The sequence below is a fragment of the Rhopalosiphum padi genome, chromosome 2 (assembly GCF_020882245.1).
Source record: "Rhopalosiphum padi isolate XX-2018 chromosome 2, ASM2088224v1, whole genome shotgun sequence".
Lineage (NCBI taxonomy): Eukaryota > Metazoa > Arthropoda > Insecta > Hemiptera > Aphididae > Rhopalosiphum > Rhopalosiphum padi.
Window position 1 is genome coordinate 16,180,144 of NC_083598.1, and position 25,804 is coordinate 16,205,947.

Below are 25,804 nucleotides of genomic sequence, written 5' to 3' on the forward strand. Positions count from 1 at the left end.
GTAGGTCCGTGATTCATGAATATACCTATACATAAATAATAATATTAATACTAATACCTCTTTCCCCTTTCACATAGGTTCACATCCCGCCAACGTTTGCTCCTGATCAAGTTTCTCAGCTGGAAGTGGTGGAGGGCGAGATGGCTAGCGTGCGGTGTGCGGCCAACGGTAAACCAGAACCCAAAGTGACGTGGATACAAATGCCGGAACAACGAGACCTGAGCGAGGGTACTGAGAGGTACTCCGTGAACAAGCTGACGGGTGTGTTGAGTCTGAATCGTATCAGTCGCACTGACAACGGTCAATTCAAGTGCGTGGCTAATAATGCGGCTGGTCAAATCGAGCGATTGGTGAACGTGGTCGTGCTCATCAAGCCAGAAGTGCTGGACGTGACCAATGTATCCGTACCCATCGGTACCGAAGCCAGAGTTAAGTGCTCTGCAAACGGCAACCCTCTGCCGTCGATCATGTTCAAGTGAGTGGTTTTTCACCAAATATTTCTGGATTTGGTTCGCCAACCAGGAAAATCGTGTCTATATGGTAGGCTTTTATAACTAGAAAACGTCGCGTTGACAATTTTACGGTATACACACGTTGTCTATGTACTTTTGGTTTGCTGGTTATAGATTTGCACTACAAATCGGCTGTTACTACTTTTTTTACATAGAACAATTACAGACTAACTGCCTAACTATTACGATAATTAAGAATAACTTGACATTTTTTTTGATGCTATCATAGATTTAACTTTTTTAAATATATGATCATGATAAAAAATTACGATTATAAATCAAATAATTTAATAATAATTTCTAAAAAATATATATACATTTTAAAATTAAATACTATAAAATATACTCGATGTATCTGAACACTGTTATAAAATTATAAAATCTTTCATGATTTTTATTGAAAATTGCACTGGAAAAATAATGAATGGCCGATATATATCAACACATTACGTTACACATGGCCATTGTAAGGAGTTTTATGTAGGCAATTTTAGTTACATATTAAAGTCCATTACAATTTAAATCTTTTAATATAATATAAATCAAAGTAATTTACAAGTGGTTCCATGTCAGTACTAGTTTTGTTTCTTGAATAATTACGAGATCACATAGAAAAAGTTTTAGGAAAGTATTAAAAAGACTACAACCATAGTACAACTATATACCTATTGTTCAGAAACCAAATTTTACTCATTTAAGAAAAAAAAACTTTTTTGTAACAATATTGTCGTACCCTTACTTTTCTTATAATTTTAACTGATTATATGGTGGTAATTACATCAAATTCTTCCCTCATTCTAAAATGGTGTCATGACCTACTGATTTAGTAAATAACTCCCATTGCTCTACGTCATTATATGTCATCAATAGATCATCTAAGTACTCAGCGTTCATGAAACTTAGCTAATTTATTTTATACTATACTAATCTTATAAACATCATTTATTCTTATTGTAAAATAAGTGAACAATGGTTTCAACTAGGAATATTAAATAGTTTTAAAAAGCCAATTGCTATGAACGTAATGCATTATTTAAATTAATTAACTGTACAATCACTTCAAATCATGTGACAACCAATAAAATGAATGAAGTCAATAATTTTATTGGTTTTATACATAAGTTTATTTTCGATTATTTATTTATTTTTTTATAATATTTAGTTTAAATGTTCATATTATACAGGCGCTCCTTAAAAATCATCAACGATACGTACATGTGCTAGCTATTTATAATAATATTGTAAACTATAAAAAAAAATTACATCTATGTGTATTGTGCGTTCTTTATATATTATATTGTATATTATACACATAATTGTTATTAGATTTTGCGAGGTATTATAAATTATAAAGACTATTATTAGCGACTTTCGTGCGGTTACGTTATCACAACAATAGAATTTAGGGCCTCTTATACCGGTTATATTGGTGACTAAGTTATTCTATCATATTCATATAGATTTTTCATTTCACGGTTGTCATTTTCTATACAACGTTATAATATACAGTATACACACGTAATTCCAAACGTCCACTATAAACTACCGAAATAATTATGCCACTCCACTCCCACAATTTCCCTTCATTTTGATAAAACGTGTGCGTTTCTTTTACTCATACTAGGCATATTTTATTAAACATATTATATTGGTTATAATATATCGATAGTTTCTCGTATAGCGTAGTAAAAGCAAACGTACCTGTTTAAAATATGTTATTGTGTTAAGATTTAATTACGTTCGCGCCGTAGGTATTCGCCCTCACGCCTAAATTATCTCCAAACGGCCGCTTTTTAAGTATAACCAAAAACCACGATAACATCGTAGGTATACTAACGTGGTTTTTGTAAATAACACAACAATTAACATTTTTGCAGTACTATTTTTTTTTAACTCTTTATTAATTTATGTTAATATAAAAAAATCTAAGTTAAGTTTCAAGTTAGAAGTTACTTTTCTTTTTTTAATATATAAAAATGAATTAGAAAATAAAAAGTAATGTTAAACACCAGTTACTTTTTTTAGTATACAATAGCCATTTATGCCTAAAAAAAATTAAAACAAAACATAAATATAAATCAATATTAATTTAAGAGGCTTATATTATAACGAAAAAATTTAACTCGCTTAGTTAAAAGTAATAAAAGTAATTCGTTATATAGGTACTAAACTTTTTAACTCCTTTATTTCCACCCTAAAATATTATGATAGTATTGATACCATGACGTTTTACATTTTATAATTATTATTATATTATGTTTAACAGAATAGTTGACTAATAAAATAAATATTGCGATTAACTAAACTATAATATACATAGTATACCTAGACGTTTACACAAATAAACGCGTATATGGCACGTTGCGTAGGTGCGTGTTCGTTTAATTCGATTACAATTCGAGAATATTATACGGTTAGTTAGGAGTTTAGACTGTTTTAATTACTAGTTACTACATTGTGGGGGTATATATAACTTTAACGGTGTACGCGAGAACTTCGACGACCACAACAAGTAATTTCGCGACTGAAAACATCGAGAACGCTACCGACGTTAGTATTATACGTTATACAATACGCGATCTCCGTACTCCGTTTCGAATAATCAGTAAAATAATAATAATAATAATAATTAATCGTTAAAGTTTTTAATTAGGTTGTTACACTTACAATGAAACGGCATGAAACGATTGGACACTTCGAGGAAATGTTATAATGTTTTAAAGATCGTTGCAATGTATTGCAATTACGTAGATGATTATGCTACTATTATAGTATATTATTATAAATTATATCTATGCGCATAATGCACATTATATTATGCACATATTTTTACAAAAACAATATCACATTATATAATATTATTACATCTCCATAACATTATTATTTGGTTTCAAAAACTATACTTAACTTATAATACGGTTCAGTGTTACATCCACAACGAATAATATTGTATTTTAATTGTATTTAGTGTATCATCGTTTCTGTATAACATTTTATGTTTTTACAATATTATTCATTTTGGATATAATTATATTTATCTAATAGAAATAATACGTACATATAATGAATATTGTCTATTCTAATTTGTTAATTCGATAATAACCGTTTTAAAGGAGTTCTTATAGGCAACTTTCTAGGTGCTTTTTCAATGTGCATAATAGTATAGTTAGTCATCGATCATTATCGAGTGTAACTATAGTATAAAATAAACAGCTGCTACAGGTACACAGTGTGTGCACACTCATGGGATCAAATTGTGGTCGAGATTTCGTATGATTAATGTTTAAATATTTTTCAAATTTGACAATTAAAAAAAAATGAATATTGAAGACAAAAATAAAATTGAAAATTTTAACTCAGGTTTAAATCTTAAAACAATTTAATAACAAACTCCAATTATTATGTATATTCATATTTTTTTGTCTTACCACTAGTCATTTTATCTGTAAGATATAAAAAATATTAGTTTGTTTTCGTTACAAAAAAAAACAGTCAGTATTGAAATCCATCAAATCACAATATAATCGATACTTAAAAATGTAATAGGAATATATACATGCGTTTATTTCACTGTATTATAATATTTCATATTATAAAATTTTAATAAAATTTTCACTAGACTGAAAAAAAATAATTTGTAATAAACAAACGAAACTATATCGCGATTCCACTAACGTAGGGTACTCTGAATTTAATCGAGATCAAAATATACACCAAACATGCTAGCTGTGTATAAAAAAAATTATAGGTACATACAAGACGCGCTTCAGCGTGTTTATATTAATGTCTTTAAATACAGTTATAATTTAATTTAATTTGATCATAACTTTTAGAATAAATAACGTAGCTAAGATTAACTCGGTAATACTTTGTTTGTAAATCGTGCAATAAACAAGAAACTTTTACATTTTGATGTTGCTGTAAATTTAAAACAAAACAAAAAACATTTTTTTTTTTTTTTTTTAAATAGAGCGTCCATTTTTTACATTATGAATGTGTCACAACCCAATTTAAAAAAATAAAAATAAAACAGATTTATAAACTATAACCATTTAAAGTTTGAGGGGGGGGGGGGGGAATATAAAATGCTGAAACACGGAAATAAGCCAAAAGATAATGTAGTCATTGCTGTAGCAATATATGTATAATGTATATACTACTGTTTCACTTTTATTCGGTCACGTTGGAATTTTTAACTACTCCGATTCTGCTGTTGAGATATACAATAAATATAGGTATATATTATATAAAAGTCAATACATTTCTCCGAGACACGCTGCGTTATTAAAGACCACCGAGATCGTAGCATAATAATGTAGGCGTCGTAGAAACACTAAATAATAATAATAATAATAATAATATTCAAAGAAGACGCAGCTGCCGCCGCGTCTATATATGCGTGGTAAATTAAAAAGTTTTTATCGCGTGATCAATATTTTAAGACTATATTAAGATTTCAATAATGCCTATTCTATTCTAACAGGCTCTGTGGTGACGGTAATTTACAAACGAATATCGGCTGTAATATTATTATACTGCTATAATAACGGTGTATAGTAATAATATTACTAATCCAAACTTTGTGATAAATAATTACAGGAGAGTGGGCTCGAACGTCGTTATAAAACCGGGAATCGAAGATTATCGCATTAGCGTAGAGCACGACACCATGGGAGACTTGGCAACGGCCACTCTTGTGATTAAACACCTGAATCGATCCGACGATGGACTGTACACGTGCATCGCGTTGAACAAGGTACGTACTAGAGCTGCGGCATTTGAATTATTATTTACTATTATAGGTATACCTATACGTATGGCTCGGCCACACAATGCCACATTTGCCGACAGTGTGTCAATTATTAAAATTTCGATCTACTAAACGAAGCCAAAGCCCAAAAACCATTATATTGTAATAACATGTCTAATATTGGTAGTTTCTATATATAAGGGATAAGAAATACACAAATGTCAAACACTATTCGAAAGCAAACTAATCAATATCTGAATATTGTTGTTTATGCGACCGCATAGAACTATAATTAATATTGTATAACGATTGCAACTGCCACCCTATATTTTGTTCGAACTCTGCTATGTTAAAAGCGATCGAACAACTCGTGACATTTAGAACACTTGCTGACCACGACTAGCTAATAGCTATATGATATTATTATTTTTAAATTATATATTTTAGGCTATGCATTCAATGTACGATTTTTTTTCTTTTTAGAACTTTATAAAAAGTATTAAGTTTAGACAATTATCAAAAGAGTAGCTATAGGTACCTTATTATGATATTATTACCTCTTAAAGTATGTAATGGGCCACAATATTAATAATTCTTATAATATACGCGATCGGTATTCATTACACAATACTATGTATTGCATTTACAGAACTTTATTTTGCTTAATTTATAGTATTTATGTCAAATCTACAGTAAAAAGTGACATTAAATAAATTATTATTTATTTTTTTAAATTTGTATTCAAAATTATTTTTACTTTTTCTGTTAATTTAAACTTATTTTTGAGGATTTTTATATCAAATGTATTGTTTGCAAATATTTAGTCAATTAACTATTGTGTGTACATTTTTAACAAGTTCTAAGTACATTGAATTCACTTATAGCTCTGTATCATAACAAAATTTAAATTTCTTTATAATATATTGAATATTTATTATTTTGTCCTATTACTAAACCTTATAGATGTGATACGCAAAAACGAATAATAATACTACAATACATACACTATCGTCAAACATAATATTTTCCCCGTAACTTACCCCCTTTTTTAAATTTTCACAGATTAAGTATTTAGTCTATTACTTAAACGATGCTCACAATATTTTAACAAATTGTAAAATAATGATATACGCATATTATTATTAAATTAATGTTTAATGAATAACGATTATAATGTTCAAATTATCATAGCCAATTATGTATCTTTAAGTACTTATATTATCATGGAATATAAAGTAAATACAAATTAATAACTTGGAAACTAGGTACTAGTTCGAATTTTGATTTATATTCATCAATGTTAAAAACAAAACAAAAGTTATTTATTTATTAAGACTTACATTCAGAAAGAAGTTTTTATTATAATGAGATGCATCATGAACAATTTATGTATAGGTATTTGAAAATAATATGATTTTTAAGTTATATAATATCTATTTTATAGAAAATTCCAAAACTCGTACCTAATGTATAATTTGTATAACTTCGTTTTTAAAGGAAACAATTGAATGACTTATAACTGTATTACTTTATTAATTTTTAAATTAACACTCATCACAGGGCGGTGAGGCGAAGAAAAACGGGCATCTGACCGTTGAGTTCCCACCAGTATATGCCAGCAATATGGTCAAGGAGGTGTGGACGTGGAACCGTAAGCCTGTAAACCTCTCGTGCGTATCCGAGTCTCTGCCGAACGCGTCAATCACGTGGCTCCTAAACAACCGTATGGTGGAAGACGATATAAACGTGCAAAAATTCGGCAAAGGCCCGTACAGCAATCTTCAGGTGACGCCGGTTGACCAGCGCTACTATGGTGTATACACGTGCCTAACCAAGAACATCCACGGCGAGAACAACGCGCAAATCACGCTTAGGGAAGCACGCCGGCCGTCCAAAGTATCCCAGACCAAGTTCGACGTCGTCACTGGTAAGTCCCACGGCGAGAATTTTAAACTATACACCAACCGGCTTTCTGTCTTTATTTAGATTATTAATCCTAGGAATCGAGTGACACTATGTAAATTCAATTGATTTACAGGTAGTCGATTTTAAGCTAAGATTTATTATGATAATATCTTTGAATTGAACTCCTCCTGCAATATCATATTAAAATATTTTTAACATACGTTTGTTAATGAACAATTTTGTAGAAATACAATTGATTCTATACAATTATGATTATTGATCAACTATGATAGTTTTATTAATCAATTAATTTTAAAATTATAAAATGAAATGAAAATATTTTTTAGATGAAAAAAATCGTGTCTGAGTAATATTTACATACAAAAATGTCAAATATCGGTGAAATACTGGCATTTATAATGTCCCTACAATGCGTGTGTTTTTTAATATGTTGTGTATAGGCAATATTAACGAAATTTAAAAAAAATTATAAAGAGACTAGGAATAAGTATGACCTATTTTATAGCGTCCATTTATAAATTGAATTACTAATATTGTCCACAAAATAATATTGACACCAATGATCAATTTTTTATTTTTATATTTTTTTATGTAAAAAATGCATATGTTTTTATATGTTTAATTTGAAATAAGTGAATACTAATAATTCCCACATTGTACTATACTAATAATTTAAAATCTCTAATAAAATCAGTGTTGTCTTTTATGAAAAATAATTTTTAATAAGTATAACAAACAAAAATGATTTACTTTACCTAAAAATTAACATACATTTTATCACTAAATGTACTTAAGATAAGAAAATGCTTCATTTTCACTTTATGATAGTAAATAATAGTATATTTACAAGTAGTGTCCGCTGAATATTAATAATTAATAATATAAATTATTGTCAATTATTGAGTGATTACGAAATAATATTTATAAGAAAACTTTCTCATACAAAAAAGAGTTGAAAAAGTTAAACCATATAAAAATAAAAAAAAAGTATAAAGATATGAAGGCCAATTGTTACTGTTAAAAGAAGGAAACTTTAACTCTGCAATATCGTTTAAGTTTTTTTCTATATCACCTGCAGCTATGACGCAAAAAAAGTTGTTAGAGTTTGAAAAACATCAAAATAATGGATTTGAAACAATAATAACTTTTTTTTTGTATAAGTGATATCCTTAAAACAAAAACTTTATTAAACAGTCAAAAAGTTCTCGTAAGAATTTGGTTACTCAGCTTTAAGATTTTAATTCCCGAGTAACCACTGCCCTAATCTAATATATTTTTTTTAAAAAAAAGCAGTTTATAGAGATGTTGAATTCTCTTGTCGTATTTACACAGTAAATATTCGTCAATCGTTTGAAAGTCCGCCTAGTTACCTATAACAAATACAAACTTTATTTCAACTTATTTATGTGTCAATTTCAGCTACGACCATTTCGTTTGCTTTCGTGGGTCCGACAGACACTGGAGGTATAAAAGTCAAAGCCTACGCTGTCCAGTACAAAGAGGTGTCACAGACCTGGGAAGAAGCTCGTAATAAATCTTGGCCAGTGGGTAAGTACTGCAACACGCAATTTATAGCCCGAATACGCTAAATAGTCTACCATCTCGGTGAGGGGAGCTAAACTTCCCCTAAGCTGATTTAAAGAGAGAGTGCGATCCTATTTTTTGCAATAATAACACCATTAATATTTCTTATTTGCGTTCTAATTTAAACAATTTCCTTCATTTTATAATATGTTTAATTCGAAATGGTGCGTACAACTACATACTAAAACAATGTAAAAGTGACAAATTTTCTTAACCGACATTTTTATGAAATAATATAAGTCATAACCCGGACCCATACTAAGTACATATAATGTATGTATACAATCGTTATACTATATACTTAAAGCTCATTTGTATATTATCATTAAGCAAGATCTAAACTCTAAACAATCGCTTTTATTATGTTTACATTTTAATTGTAGGTATACAATGATCACAATTTATAAAAATATATCTATTTATTTATATAAAAAAAAAAAATGTTAAATAATATACAAGTGACAAAATACATTCCTGATACATTGCTGTTAGTATCATAACTCAAGTGTATTGCTGATACAAACTGATTAAAAACACAAAAATCAAAACAAATTCATTAAATGTTCCTAAAATATGCTATTCTTTATAAAGGTATCAATTCTACAGTCTCTTTGATTATTATTTATTTAATATTTTATTTACAGTACAGATTAATTTTTTTCAAAATAATAGATAATAGTTATATTTAAAATTTTAAATAATTATATTTTATTAAATATTTATTTTTAAAAATGAAAAAAATTAAGTAAATAAAATTCGCATGTAAGCTATGTTTAGTACCTACCTAATACCAGCATGATGTAACTAAGGGGTTTAAAAAAAGTGTGTGCCTACAGGTACCAATTGCTTTAATTTGACAATAATTGTATTATAATTGTCATATATATATAACAAAAATAACAATTATATCTGTTATATTAGACACGCCCTACATACTGGAAAGCCTGGAAGCGCACAGGACCTATCAGTTCAGGTTTGCCGCCATCAATGACGTGGGTACCAGTGATTGGGGTTCACAGGAACAGCGCACCATGCCCAAGAGGAGCGCACCAGAAGAACCTAAAATATTAGTCAACAAGGACGTGTATACCGAAGATTACATTAACTCACCATACGGAAACAGCTACGAAGTGAACTGGAAGATACCGGCTGACAACGGGGAGCCCATAAATCTATACAACGTTAACTATTGCGTGGTAAGTATTTATTATTCTCCCAAATTTTAAATTAGTAAAAAAAATTCTAACAAACAGTTCTTATTGAATTTTTAAATTGTATTCGCAAAATTAAACTTGCCAAATTCCTTTTATTTTTAAGAAGCATAAACTAGTTATAATTTTATAAAACCAATCTTTCGTTTATGCAGAGTGGTTCTTTTAAAAGTAAACACTCATTTGCGTATTTTCTTTTTATTCTTACGTTCGACCTTAGGTAACCTATATGTATTTTTTCATCGTTTCGTTAATCGTCGATGTTTCCTGTTTCAGACTGACAAGGTAAACACGGTATGGACAACCAGAAGAGACTCGTGTCGGTCTGAGGATCTCAGGTCTCCGGACAAGACTGCGTTTTTGATGGACAATCTGAATGCCGACACGTTTTACAAAGTGGAAGTCAGAGCCCATAACGATATTGGATTTAGCGTACCATCCGAACTCGTCTTCAAGACTGCGACCGGTAAGTACCTGATAATACCTTATATAGTTATGATTAAATAATATTTTACTTGTACATGATAACGAAATGTACAGTTTGCGCTGCGGTGATGTTTTAATGAATATACGATGCTAAAACGTTTGTACTTTTTATATCATGCTATAGGTTTATAGAGCGGAGATAGAGTCCGTGGAACGTCAGTTCATCGTATAAGCAGTATATATAATAATACACTCCTAATTAAAAACGTTTCTATGTACGATTTAATTAAAAGTTTAAACTTTCGTTTTTAATTAACGTAAGTATAATATACAGTTACGTTTTTACTTTGAGAAGACGTGAAATCCGTTGAAACTTTTTTTTCTATATAATCTTTTAAAACGTTTTCGTTTATTTTCGAAGCAGTAATACAAATAAGTACCTACGTTTTCGACTACACTATCGCGTAGCAACCAATTAGTATAGACACAGCTTAATCGTATATTCCAAAAGAGATCGTGCGCTTACGTACCATGTTTTGACGGTGTATTTATTAGTAGTATCTATGTATCCTGTTATTTGCCATTTCTAATTAACGGTGAAGTTTATCTTAACGAACGAACGGTTCGGCGTAAAAAAATCACCACGTTCGGCGTAAACACAAACACGAGTCGTATAGGGTAAATAAGTAGTACACTATATATTTATAGGTACCTACTTCACGTCACGATGTATTCATTATTACGATTCTCGTAAAGCGCATTACAAATGACATTATTCGAGTACACAATGTTCAGCATGACATATTATTGTAATTGCATAAATTATTTTATTTACGATATGTAAAAACATCATATACTGTGATTGGTGATTGTAATCTAGGTGGTACGTAACGACACTAAAAAATATTACATTATAAATGTGTGGAATTTGTGTGCCTTTTTTTTAATCATTATTATTTTGGTATTATTCTTATTATTTATTATTTTCCGTCATATTTGTATTCTTTGTGCTGTTTCTTTACATATTTTATATTGGTAGAGCTTCAAACGATTTATTCTCTATGGCAAACGGGATGCGTCTGCTATTTATGTTTATATTTATTTTACTTGCATGCATGTTGGGTTTATTAAAAAAGTGTTTCGTGTTTTGTATTTATTTTATAATAATATATACTATAATATCAAACATTGTTATTATTATTATTATTATTAACACAATAAATATTTAATAATATGTATGTTATTCGTTATATTTAATAATAATAAAATGATTAAATAGATAAATGGGTAAGTACCTAATATATTATATGAAACACTGCAGATAAGAAAAATATGAGTCATACCTAATTGTTTTTTTTTTGTTTTTTTATAGTAAAAAAATCTTTAATTTGGTCAATTTATTATAAAATATAATCTAAATATTTATAAATTTTTTTCCCTAGCTTGTAGATATAACTATTTTCTTATCGTCAGTGTCTCGTATGATATTTCATACATAATAGGTATACCTACAACTTATTAATCGTGCTTTTCATTAACACATCAACGAATCTTTGTGCGAGTTTAATATTATAATTTATATTTATGTAATACGTTATATAATATAATAATATTTATGTATAACGCGCGTTTATAATATAATTAATTACTGCAAATACCCAACACAATATTATGCTACCAACTGTACGTAAACACCACACTCCCCAAATTAAAAACAAACTTTAAAGTGTATATTTTCGTTCATCGTCATCTCGTACCGGCACGCCACAGACTTAAAAATGATATTAGAGTGTGTGTTTGAAAAAAACTTTTTATTATGATGATGACGGTGACGAAAATGTACAGCGATTTATTATATGTCTGGTACACATAATAATTACGCGTATAAAGGCGATGCTTCTTTTGTCGTTAGTATAATATGTTATACGGGCAAACCGTTTTGAAACGGTACGCTTTTTTTTTGTGGTACAGTCGCGAGCGCTAACGCAAATCTTTTGATATATTTTTACGGTACAAATGCAATGTACAACAACTAGATGTGTCGGTTGACAAGAGGACTCGATGATTTGATTGGTGGATTATATACTAATAACATCTCCTCCCGTAGATAGGTCACAGAGATCTGTATGTTTTCTAAAACAAACAATTGTGCATGCTGACCAACCGTCGATATCGTTGACCGTATTTTAATATAATGTTTTATACGTGATAGTAATATAATATTATTCATTTTAGGGTTATTATATCATTTTTGTTTTCTACTTTCAATCAAAAACCTACCTGGGTTTATTTTTTACATATTCGTCCGTGGTCTTGACGCAAAATGTACCTGACTTTTTTTTCCTCTTTTCTGTTTCTTTCATTCCCCCGAGACAATGTCTACTCGGAAACACACCGCCCTTAACACTTATGTACAGTATAATATGCAGGTACGTATATAACATTTCAAGTGTTGGTTTTACATAGTTCGCACGAACTTCTACCACAACCCTCGTCGCCTCTACCACGCTCGCGACAACCACCCCTCGTCCCACGATCACCAACGAACACACGGACAACCACGCATACAGCTCGCCACCTCACGCGGGCCTTACATCTTTTTTTCGCGTTATATATTATTATTATTATTATTATTATTATTATTGTTGTTGTACTTATTATAATATAAAGTCTGCGTGTGCGAGCGTTAAAAAACTCTCAGAGTGTACTATATAGGTAGCTTCGCAAAGGAATAAGTGTACCCGCTTCGTAACGGTGCCACCGCCCAACCGTGGACCGGCTCTTTTGTCCGCTGTATTTATTTACTCAAATTTAAAAGCGACTATGTTTTTAAAATGGCTTTTAACGTCCGTCGCGCGCGTTAAATTGTCAACGGCGAACAGAAAAAGTGTGTATAATTCTGAGTTTTAACACTGTTTATTTTTTAAGTGTATACAGTATACACAGCGTACGTACCGCTCTATCTGAATGCTACGTTTTGTTTGTAGTCAACTCTATATACAGTTACGATAAACGCAACATTCGCTTGCCGTGATTCGAAAAAATTTAATTATTCAAATCGTTTGTAGAAACGCCGCCAGAACAAGAATTCCCTTTGTTTCGCGCGGGAACAAAGTGACAGACTGTATGATGACGACGACACGTTTTTACGTTTTTGCATTATTTCGTTAATATTATATAATGTAAACAATTCGCTGCCGCTAAGTCAAGAGACGTAAGCCGTTATGCCCACCTCCCCCATCAAAAGGAAATTATAATTGGTTTTTCATCGAACTCGCTCGGAAAAAAAATTCGACCCGTAACTAGTCGACATTTATTTTATATTTTCAGACATTTTTATCTACTCGATATAGACCGCGTATATTGTAATGGGGATATCATGTGCAGGCATGCATGAATGTATTACAATTTTAATAGATTAATAATTTTTTCATAATTTATTGTATATTAGTACAATAAAATTATTTATATTTTTTCTTTCAAGTAATAAATGTAGTTTTTATATGAGATAACCAATAATAATAATAATAATAGTTTATTTCCAAGAAACATCAAAAGGATGTTTTTGGTTCGACTTTATCTTCATATTTTAAGTTCTAATTATTTTAATACAATTTATGATATTCACCTTTTTCGTGGTTCCACACATTTCTTATAATCGAATAATTATTTTCAAAAAGTATTTTGTCACAATTTTGTTATGTCTTTATCAACTCTATACTATTAAATTCTGACGGTAATCGTCGTTTTAAAAAGTCCTGCATTTTTATTTTAATGTCGTATAATGTACGTAGAATAAAAAACGTCTAATATTAACCGACAGACTCTATAGTGCACTTTTGGTTTAAAGTAAATTACGTGTATGCGTGCGCTCTACATGTACCCAATCGTGTTCTAAAATATCTATATAATAATATAATGTACCCTGAAATCGTGCTGTTCCAATTCATACGCTTTGACATGGCTGACGAGTTTAACCCTTTTGTGCCCGTACAACATTATTATTATTATTATTATTATTAGCTTGTAGAACGATAGGTGAGGGTGCAACGGCGAGCTAGTCGTAAAATAGTTTGTTACATAGTTTCCGGAATTGAGTTCATATAATAGACCGCGTGCGAAAGTGTACTCGACCAAACATTTTGCGGTCAACGCAACACTGATTGTTATTATATTATGTTTATTAGGGCTGAAGACTTTTAGTTGCTTTTCATATTTGTCCAGAAAGGACGTAGAACAGTAAATTTATCTATAATTATGTTGAATGACACTATCAAGCTATATACCAATCTAAAATGTTGCTTTGTATATTTTTTCATCACACTGAATATAAATGCATATTTGTATTAGAAAAAACATAAGAATATGTTTTTCTATTAATGAAAGTGATTGTTAATTGTGATTACATAATTAAAACGTTAATTTGGAAAAAAATCGATATAATAATGATTTTACTATTTCCAGACATTTCATATCAGTGTTTTTATGATATCTGATTTTCTAAATTAGTTAATTATCTTTTTTCCAACGATTTTAATATTTTTTTTAAATTGTTGTATCCAATCTGTGACAGTGTTCGTGTACCGAAAACGTTCGGTATACGACTTCCTCTTTTAATCAGATTAATTTGTTTTGCCAATCGTGTTCTGCATCACATCCTCTGTAAAATCAAATTATATGTATAGACATTACACATTTAAATAATATTATTATATTAATATATCGGACGAAAACACGAATAAGGTTGTGGTTTATATAATATTGTAATTTTAATCGCCGTCGCTAATACGAGTGCACGACAGAAACTAAAACGACTGAAAAAAGTAACTAAATAACAATAAATAATATAGTATAGCTGTATTATGAATTTATATGTTTGTATATCCGCTGCATATTATTAACTGCATGGTGTTTAAGAAAAAAAATTATTTCATTTTTTTGTTTCACGTTATGAAAAAGCAACGTGCACCATAAGATCGTGATAAATTTGTTTGTACCAAACTTTAAATTATTAAAAAAATATTGTATTTATGATTAATCTAGTTACTATCTAAACCGTCGAATCCAAAAGATCAACTTAATTTATATACTTAGATGTACATAGATGATTAAAATCTAATAATCTAATAATGATACATACTTACTATATTTTTTTCAAAATCGAAAATCCATCTACTCTATACCTAAAACTTGCATTACGTGTTATATATATATATTACCACTATATAGTTTATTATACATACTTCTGTTACCACCATAGTCTTCCGCACGATTTTCTGACTAAATAATTTAATAGATATAAAATAATAATAAAAATAACATTAAAATTAAAACATAATAAACTTCATCCATTCAGGGGAGAATACAAGTGTGACCAACATCGACCGGAAGCCGTTGCTGCAGTCGCGATCGCGCATTTATTTATTAAAAATAATAGACTTTAGATCTAGTAGTATTGATATATTATTATGTGTAGTTTATTAAAATGATTTATCAAATTCTTACGTATGATGATTAGGCCTGATATTTAGATTAATGAATGATAATAATGTACCTATATTGTTGTTGTGGGCGGGGCAATTTGGATTTTTACGCGGGGTGGTCGAGATAATAGTATACGTGTGACGCATTATTTTATTCCAAAACCGTACATTTCATCCCCTCTTTCCGTATTAAATTTCTGTTAAGATTTCGTTGAACTTATAATATATTCTGTAATATTATAAAAAGTAATTTCATTTGTAAATATTTGTTGATATAATATTCATATACTGCAATATATATATTTTATATGCGCCATCACAATATTATAAAAACATTGTTTTACACTTTTGAATATTAACTATCATTTACTTTATTTGACTTTATCGTTAACCAATTACCATTGACGCGTTCATTATAAATTAATAATAATTTAAATAAGTATTTAATTTTTTTTACCAGTACGTATACCTACTCTTTTCTAAACTAAAATAAATTGCAGTTGTGGTAGTTTTATAGGGTATAAGTATAACTATTGTTAAGTTAGGAAATGGTTGTAGAATATTATTGACGGAAACACGCCGTAATCGCAGAAATAGTATATAACTATCCATTATTTGTACGGATGTTATATTTTGTTTATTTTTCTTTCTCGTCCTGCTGCAGTTCCTCCTTCACGCCGGGATCGTCCTTACATATTATTATTGTTATAACCGTGGCAATTTCTCTCGACCTTCCGTCTTGCAACAATATAGTCAATATATACACACTCTTTTGTTTGTTTGTTTATATTTTGTTTATTTATTATTGTTTATTTGTTTTTCTATGTCTGCGAGCGTAATATCCAAGTGTGTTATGTGTTGTGATTTACAGAGCAAACCGCAAAGGTGGTCGTCATCAACGCGGCTGCGACTGTTAACCGATTGGCCGTGCGCGATTGTATTGTCGCCTTGTCGGCATTGAGCTTAGCTGCTTCCTTTGGCGGCAACCGCTGGTGGTTACGCTAAAACTCATGCGAATCGTTTTTAGCATATTATTATGACGATTATTATTACTAATCATTTTTCTCCGTTCGACTTACGGTCGTTTTATTTTTTTTTATATAATTAATTATTATAATACTGTATTTCACCTCTCTTTATACGCGTACGCAGTCATGTCTCGCGAACGATATAATTAACCTTTTTTTTTTCACAACCAAAATATTATTTGCTTGAAATAATAATAAATTATAATATTGTTATGACTGCTAAAATCGAAACGTTTGATAATGGTTAGTGTGTAATAATATTATGTATGTTTTTGCGATGTAGTCGTACTACTACATGCGGTGAGGTACATAATATTATTATGTTATTGTGTAGCTTGTTAAGCCTTGTACTTGTCTAATATTATATAATTGTTGTGATAAAATTATGTAAATGTTTAAAATGTATATGTGTGTATGAGCGACTACGAATCTCTCATCGTTAGATATTATTTTATTTTAGTCTGTATATCTACATTCGTTTCCCGACGGCGAAATTTTTATTTTCGATTTTTATACGCTGACGAGAGGAGTTCGTTGTATCGATTTTACAATAATTTGTCTCTGTTTTAAATATTAGATACTTCCCCATATCATGTATTGTTAATATACTATGTATGGTAGGTATAATATTCGATGTTTTATAGCTATTGTTCTATTGATTTGCGTCCATGTTCGGTCAGTGATTATTCATATTTGGCCTACTAGAAATTGTATTAGCTGTTGTTTACCATAGAGGTACCACGAAATCGGTCCACGCTTGCAATATTATTCACTAACATTACTTGTCTCATATGAGGATTTTATCGCGTACTTGTACATGATTAAATAAAACAAAATTAATTTAATCGTCAAAAACCACCCCATAATATTCGTTTACGCCAGTTCTATCATAATATTGCCTGATACCTGGTATCAAATTGTTTTCCTAGGGGCTAGGGTACTATATAATTTCCGATATAATACTATGTTTGTACCATTATACTTATTATCTATTACCGCCGTCCTCGTGTTATATTAATATTATAAATTATATATATTAACACCATCGTATGTGTAAATATTATCCACGCTCCATCACATATATATATATATGTATATACAATATTATAACAGTTATTAGACTGAGACTAATATTGTTAATATTCTTTTAAATATGATCATAATATATACCTAATAATATAGAGTAGAAGTCATACATATTATATATAAACTATATTTTTATTTTTATTTTATATATATTTTTTTTTCAATATAGGAATAAAAGAACAAGTCTTAATAGTTAAGTTTTACTCACTTTTTTTAATAGTCGCCTATTTTAGATAATCGAATTAGATATTATGATATTATATTATTATTATTATTATTCTGTATAATTTGTCACCGATCTTATTAATGTACCTACCATTATTTATATTATGATAACTATTATTATTATATATTATAATATAATAAAAAGTGTAAACGAAAAATATTCGCTGATTTTGTTTTAGATTCTCATTAAGTAACAATATTATATAATAATAATGACATTTTGTTGTAAATGCATTTAGAGATATATTATAAATAATATACATAATGTAATAAGACAATAATAAACGTATAACTTTTTTTTTTTAATATATAAACAAATTGTGGTGTATGTTTGTCAACTTGTAGTTTTCCCAGAATAACCCACCCACCTTCTCTCAGAAATATTATAATATATAATATTGTGTGACGTCTGCAATTAACGCATGATTATTTTGATTTATTTATTATTGTACAAAATAGAGTGGAAATTTTATCGCGGGACAGTCGTTATTCCTCGAGTTAACCCCGAGCTAACCTAGCTATAACAGTTAGAGCACAGAGTATGGGTTTGACTTTTAGGTTAGGTTGGTTTGGTTTAGCTGTAAAGGTCTGGTCGTGTTGAGGGATATCGATCGTTCTACGATAAAATAATATCACCCTGAACAGTGTACGTATGCGTATAAAATATATATAAATGATGGTGTATCGCAACAACGACAGCAACATCGCAACAACAACAAACATAATAATAATACTGTTATAAAACACGGCGATGACGTGTCCGAAGAGGTAAGAGCATGATGCGTTTACGGATTTTATATTAAAGTGCACGGTATTCTTCTATCTTTTCGTGGCTTCTTCGCGCCCCCCACAACCCGTGCCGGCGACGAAATCCGATAGCCGACAACTCGGGCCCACCGTATACATAATAATATTATATCGGATGACAAAGATTTGTCGCGTAGGTATATTATAACATCATCACCGATGATGTACGTAACGTATACACGCATACCCGTATATCAGCTACTTCTTGTTTCCTTGGCTTTTTGCACTAACGCTTCGGTTTTATACTTTCAAATTTTTATTAATATTTTTTGTTATTTTTTTTTTTTATTGTATTTCATTTACATGACCGCGTACCACACAAAAACAGTGATGATAAACGCTAAATCCGAAGAACAACAATCGTTGACCATGCGGGAAAACAACAAACGTCCTGCCCCGTATATTATTATTGTCGTATTACGTGGTGCAGCATGCCTTAATATGTATAATAAAATAAAGCATGTGCATGTGTGTGTGTATGTGTGCGTGTGTAACGACTTACCTGTGAACGACACCAATCACAAAATTACGAAAATTCATTAATATGTTATGATTTGCCGCTAACTCTGTTTTTTTATCCACTTACCTACGAAAATTATTATATAGTACATATTATATTATAAGAACTACATTTCGTCTCGAATACGCCTTTTTTGAGCGGTGCACGCGCATAACGAAAAATTATAAATTGTTATGTCCAGCCGTATTAAGCGTGACGAAAATAGAATAATGTTACGTTAAAACTTTGAATAAAAATATTATATTATTACATGCAATGATGATTTACCGTGTTCGTTTACAGGCGTGGACATACCTCCCATGCAACCGCCGTACCCTAACCGGCTCAGTTCGGTGGTCATAATCAGCATCGTCTTGGCCGTCTTGTTCACCGTGTTGGTGGTCATTGACGTGTCATGTTACTTCGCCAACAACACTGGTAAGTCTGTCAAACTGACAGTAACCACTTACGATATTATATATTATCACATATTTGGGTTCGCGCGAAGTTGGTGCCTATCTCGGTACATATATTAACTAATTTTTATCTGCCTCTGAAAAAAATAAATATTATTTTAGTTTATGGATTTCAGCTGGTATTACGCTTAAAAATAAAATATTTATATTTTACTTATCAATGTGAATTAGCTGAAAACCTATAGATCGCTTTATATATAATAATATAAACCTAAGTGTTAAACACATTATTTTTAAGAAGATGTTAGCCCACACGTTATACATAAAAATGTAGTTTCAATAAATTGTTTTAATTTCAAATAAGAGTTATATATACGATTAAATATAAATAAAAAATTTAAAATATAATTTCTAATTTTTAAAAAGTTTAATAGCCGTTTTATTTCATACAAAAAATTACAATTATTCTGTCATAAATATCTACTGTTCCAGAAGTTAAAGCTAAAAACTGATAGTTATTCAAACACTAGATAATAGGGTTTTCTACAATAATTATTGTTCTGAATTATTCTGTAATTGTTTTTTTTTTCTAAAATAGTTATGGATCGATGTTTAGCTAATTTGTTAAGTGTGCATCCATTTCAAATTTCTATTAAATTTAATTTGGTGATCAATACTACAACTAATAATAGTACATACGTTATCTAATAAATTAGAAGTATTTTAATTTTTCGTATAATTTTTATAATATTGCCTATTAAATCTCTTAAAAATGGTTGAAGAAATTTAAAAGACAACTTTCTTTGTAATGAGTTCTGTATAAGAAATATTCATTCTTATTATACCGATCAATTTTTATTAATTTATAAAAATTGATACGATGATACAATTTTAATACTAAAAACTGATTTAAACAATTTGATAACATGTTAACGTTGTATCCTATCTACATTTTTTTTTTCGTTTATTTATCTGGAGAACCGTATTTCACTGTTTAATATTTATACGGTTCGTACAATATTTTACATTTCGACAAGTGCAAGTGCAAACTAAAGGTTGCAAATAAGGTTTAAATTTCAAAAGAATGGGTATTACCTATTATTTAAAATTGTTTTCAAAATCATTCTCGCATAATTAAATCAATCGGTAAGAATCTTTACCGCTATTTTGGACTCTAATAGTGTTATAATTTTTTTTGTTTTATAATAGCTATAAACATAAGTAGTACACAGTAGTATAGATATTCGACATTTTTTTCCAAGAAAAAATATCAATTCATTAAATTGTTGATGATTATTTCATCTCGTGGGGTTTTCCGTTTTGCAATAAATTAAAACTTACACCCTATATCGCATATTATTCATATTTTCGATCATCATATTCACAAAGAACATCAGGTCATATAACTTCAGATAATTTTTTCTTATACCGACATATTGTAATTTTAATCTTACCTTTAGCTGTTTGTGGTTTGATATTTGATATCACATATTATTCAACCTTTCATCAGTGGTGTATCCTCAATTTCTGAAGAAAGTAGTAATAGAAAAACATAATCAAAATAAAAAATGTATTATGATGTGTACAGAGATAACCTGTATTACTTTATAGATTAGGTACCAGATATTTAACACTTACACTAACTATATACATTTTAAATAGAACAACGTATTGCTGTACTATAAAATAATATGATTCAATACAAGTTGTAGTTAAATGGTTCATGTATTATATTGTATGATATCTGTTATTTTCATTCTTCAATTAAAGGAGTTATATTCGCATGCGTATCATACATTTAAATGTGCTTCAAATATTAGGTTTCTTGCGTTTATTTTAAACCACCTTTTAGATACTATACGTATACTTTTAAAAAACTTCTCTCGTTTAACATATAATGGAATAAAATATATCAGATTTACATTAGAATAAATATTTTTTAATATCATATTGGAGTGTATTATTTAGTGATGCGATATGGTATTTCTAATCATTTTATATTATGACACGTTCATTTATCCACGAAACGAAATAGACATAGACAAAAATGACATCGATCCGGTCAAAATATTATATAGACCCAGATCAGATTAGAGTATTACCGTTTTATATTTTCAGTATGTTAATTTTCAAAATCATTTCACCATAAAAACACGCACCGAATAAGTTAAACTTTTATTTACATTAGAATAAGTGTATTATACGCACGGATACGCTTCGTTGTAGGCATACTATAATTTGATAATATTAAGTAATAATGTGTCTTTGTTTTTGTTTTTCATTTCATGCGCACTCCACAGGTATCTTATACATATTGTTTGGTATGTGCTGTCGGAAGAAGAAGAGGGACGAGGACGCAAAACTCGGAAGGTATGATTTTTTTTTTTTTTGGGATATTTATACAAACACATATAAACACTTTGCTGGTTACACTAATCCACCGGGTTTCGTTATATTCTAACACTGTACGTTCAATTTGTACGTGTATCTACGTAAGCTATAGCATATTATCATATCATATCATTTCATATTATATAGTGTACATTTTATACACTCGGATGTGCGCACTGCAGTCATCTACGCCGACGTACTAGACCGAGGCAGCAAGATAATCAACACCAACGCGCCACTTTATAGGTATACCAATTATATATGTGTGTATTATATATATATATTGTTACCACACCTATGCATAGATTTTTTAATGGAAACCCCGCAGATTTAGCTAATAATAAATGAAACGTCGTTATTATAAATTACATAGATACAGAAACTTACCTAACCACTATCATAATAATATGTATAGGACTTGGATTTATACGCATTTTATTTTGTTAAAATATGCATGATAAAGTAAACACAGACTTAAGTTACCTAGTTTTTATGTAAACTAAATCATTTTTGATAGTTCAACTCTTAAATAAAATATAAATCTGTACCTACCAGCTTAATTAGATTTAAAATATATTTCGACTATTCATTTTTAACCCAAAATGAATGATTTGATAGAATGATCTTAAATTTTTAAATAAAACATGATGTGTGGACACAACTAACCAAATTTAAAAAAAGATATCAATATCCTATGTAAGTAATTTTTTCGAAATTAAATTAATATACGTACATATAATATTGCATTGTCATATTAAAAAAACTACTGATTATTGAATAATTGGTATGTTTTCCATTAAAAAATAACGTTTAAATCAAATTAAGAGTAACGAAAAAGTAAATAACTAGCCATTTATTCGCTCTTCTAATTTAAACTTTAAATAAGTTCAATAAAAATAAATTATGTTCGTTCAACAATTATTAGTACATTAATTATATTTTTGCTCAAAAAACTTTCCCATTATTATGAAATCATATATATATGATTAGTTTCCAATTAAAAATTAAAAGTTGACGGCTCAGAGTTAAGAGATTTTTGATACCAGGTATACGTTTCTAAAAAGTTTTCCGAAACAACGAAGTAGTAAAGTAAAATCCAGTGTTCGTATACATATATTTATATTATGTATATGTACAACCACGCATACACTAATTTCTCGTGTATTTACAATGTAGGTATATATACGTTCACAAAACATTCTACCCCCTCAGTTGTGCTCTTGCCAAGGGTTATACCGAATTATAACACAGTAGGGCCATAAAATAATATTACAATAAATATCATAATTATTATATCATCGGGTTCGTGTATTGCATTTGTTTACTACATCAAGCGCATAACGCAAGGATATAGGTATATCGAGGGTTTACTGAAGGAGAGTTTGACTCAAGTCTTTAAACAGCTATAATTTTAATGAACTATCGTTAAATCTATAGACTCAGATACACCCTACTGAGTTACACACTTACACGCGTCGTATGACGTATTTAAATGTTAATCGTTGCGGTTCAGTGGCGTCGATCGACTAAATTATGCATAATATGTGTCCTATTTATTAGGGAAATGATATGTTCCGATAACCGTCTGCTATAATATCATTATACATCTGTTGCCAATATATTAGGTATGAAGAGTTGGTGAGCAGCGTACTTATGTATTGTTAAAGCGTAAACCTGATGATAATAATAACTTATTTTTTTACTTCTTCGATGCCTTATTTTTTTCACGGTTAAACGTAACTATATAATTTCCAGTCAAAGCTATGAAATTATAAATCACACACGTTGGCTATATAATATAAACTTCATTAGTAAAATGCGATTGTTTTGAAATATCCTATGCTGGAATGTAAAATCACTGCAATTAAACGATCGCCGTAACTCATTTCCTTGAGAATCCGATCATAGATCTTTTGAATATCGTCTCATCGTTGTAAAATCATTTAAATTAATTCCATGCGATATTATGGTACGTGCACGTCAGAGATAATAATATATCGTTTTCTTTTTGGTATTAGTTTTACGATTTATTTATATATATATATATATATATATGTATGCTGCGCAGTTTAATATTCTGTTGATAGGGATTGGGTCGCAGTGCCAGCGATATTTTATGCTTATAATTTTCATACGTTATTATACTAATCCCCCAAGTGTTGGCATATAATATGGACGGCGACGATCAACATCACCGCAGCGAGTAAAAGTTTTCCGTTGGTTTCGTTTTAAAGTCGTGTTAGGTACCTATATAAAATAATATACGTACAACAAACGCGACCAAAGATGCGGAATAATAATCGTACAGGAAAAAGTTTTTTCTCTTACTTTTTTTTTAAACTCTTAATAATTTTAATTTTAAACGGTAAATTTAATACGCCCCAACTGTAACAATAATATAATGCGACACCGTTTTTTATATTATAGTATAATAACGTCGAAAGAATCATACCCGCCCACGGTGCTCAGCCGTAAACGACGTTTCATTATTATTATTCATCATTTACACATATTATGACGTGTTTGATACTCGGTGTTCACCTGAATAGGTACATTGGTATATACATTTTGAGCCGTAAAGATTATCCATCCCTTATCCTATCTTTTAGTACCCCCTACGTCCCCAAAGAAAAGTAAATCAACGCGTTTGATATAGTACGAATATATATATGTATAGGTGTGTGTACATTATATATCATTTATGTTATATAAATATTGTTTTTTATTATTAATATAACGGTGTGAAAATAATATTAAGGCACAACTAACTCGTGTGCATTTACATAATTTACCAACAAGTGTGCGTTAAGATTATTTTGCTGTCTGTGGTGTGTGTGTGTCTCATCATTTCGCATTCATCATACACATATAATATAAAACAACATCCATGTCGTTACTCACACGTCAAACCTGACCCTTTTCACTGAAAAAAACATCATCATTTTTATTTCAACTCCCGCCCCATCATATTCGTATGGTGTCATGTGCTTATATTAAATGTTTTGTGTATATAATATTTATGTTATAGGTACTTATTAAATACTCACAATTTAAAATTTACCTGAATTCATTATATATTATATTATGTATTTATTAAAATTAAATTGGAATAACACGTTATAGTCGAGGTGTCTGTTGATTTTTCGAAGTGTTTTATTTCTTATATAATTTGAAGTGTTTCTATGTAATATCATACTATATTGTGTGAAAAGAAATAACCACTTATTTTTAACGAATTGACCGCTGTATTATTTTTGTTTTTCATAACTTTCTATGGTTTATGTTTGTATGTTTTTACTAAAAGTTTGACACAAGTGTTTGTAGAAATATAAATATCGCAAATATCGCATACTTACTTACATTGAAGTAATCGTTTTTTTCGTTCATAAGCGTTTAGAGTTTGTTTAAGAGACGCGGTCGAGAATTGCCTCATCGAAATACTTTTATTTAGTTCATCTAA

The 25,804-nt window shown here is 29.5% G+C and overlaps 1 protein-coding gene across 4 annotated transcripts in view; it reads left to right on the plus strand.

The window, feature by feature from the left end:
• LOC132922166 (fasciclin-2) overlaps window positions 1-25,804 on the plus strand; it is a 153,620-nt gene that overhangs the window by 116,517 nt on the left and 11,299 nt on the right. For 2 of the 4 annotated variants that reach the window (XM_060985524.1, XM_060985526.1), the window contains exons 5-12: window positions 78-475; window positions 5,112-5,268; window positions 6,823-7,189; window positions 8,608-8,736; window positions 9,694-9,968; window positions 10,260-10,449; window positions 19,841-19,975; window positions 22,254-22,323. In XM_060985524.1, coding sequence (XP_060841507.1) covers window positions 78-475; window positions 5,112-5,268; window positions 6,823-7,189; window positions 8,608-8,736; window positions 9,694-9,968; window positions 10,260-10,449; window positions 19,841-19,975; window positions 22,254-22,323 — 1,721 coding nt within the window. Of the gene's footprint in view, window positions 1-77; window positions 476-5,111; window positions 5,269-6,822; window positions 7,190-8,607; window positions 8,737-9,693; window positions 9,969-10,259; window positions 10,450-16,763; window positions 16,970-19,840; window positions 19,976-22,253; window positions 22,324-22,491; window positions 22,591-25,804 lie in introns of those variants that run through there. The other 2 variants (XM_060985525.1, XM_060985527.1) reach the window with 2 other exon arrangements.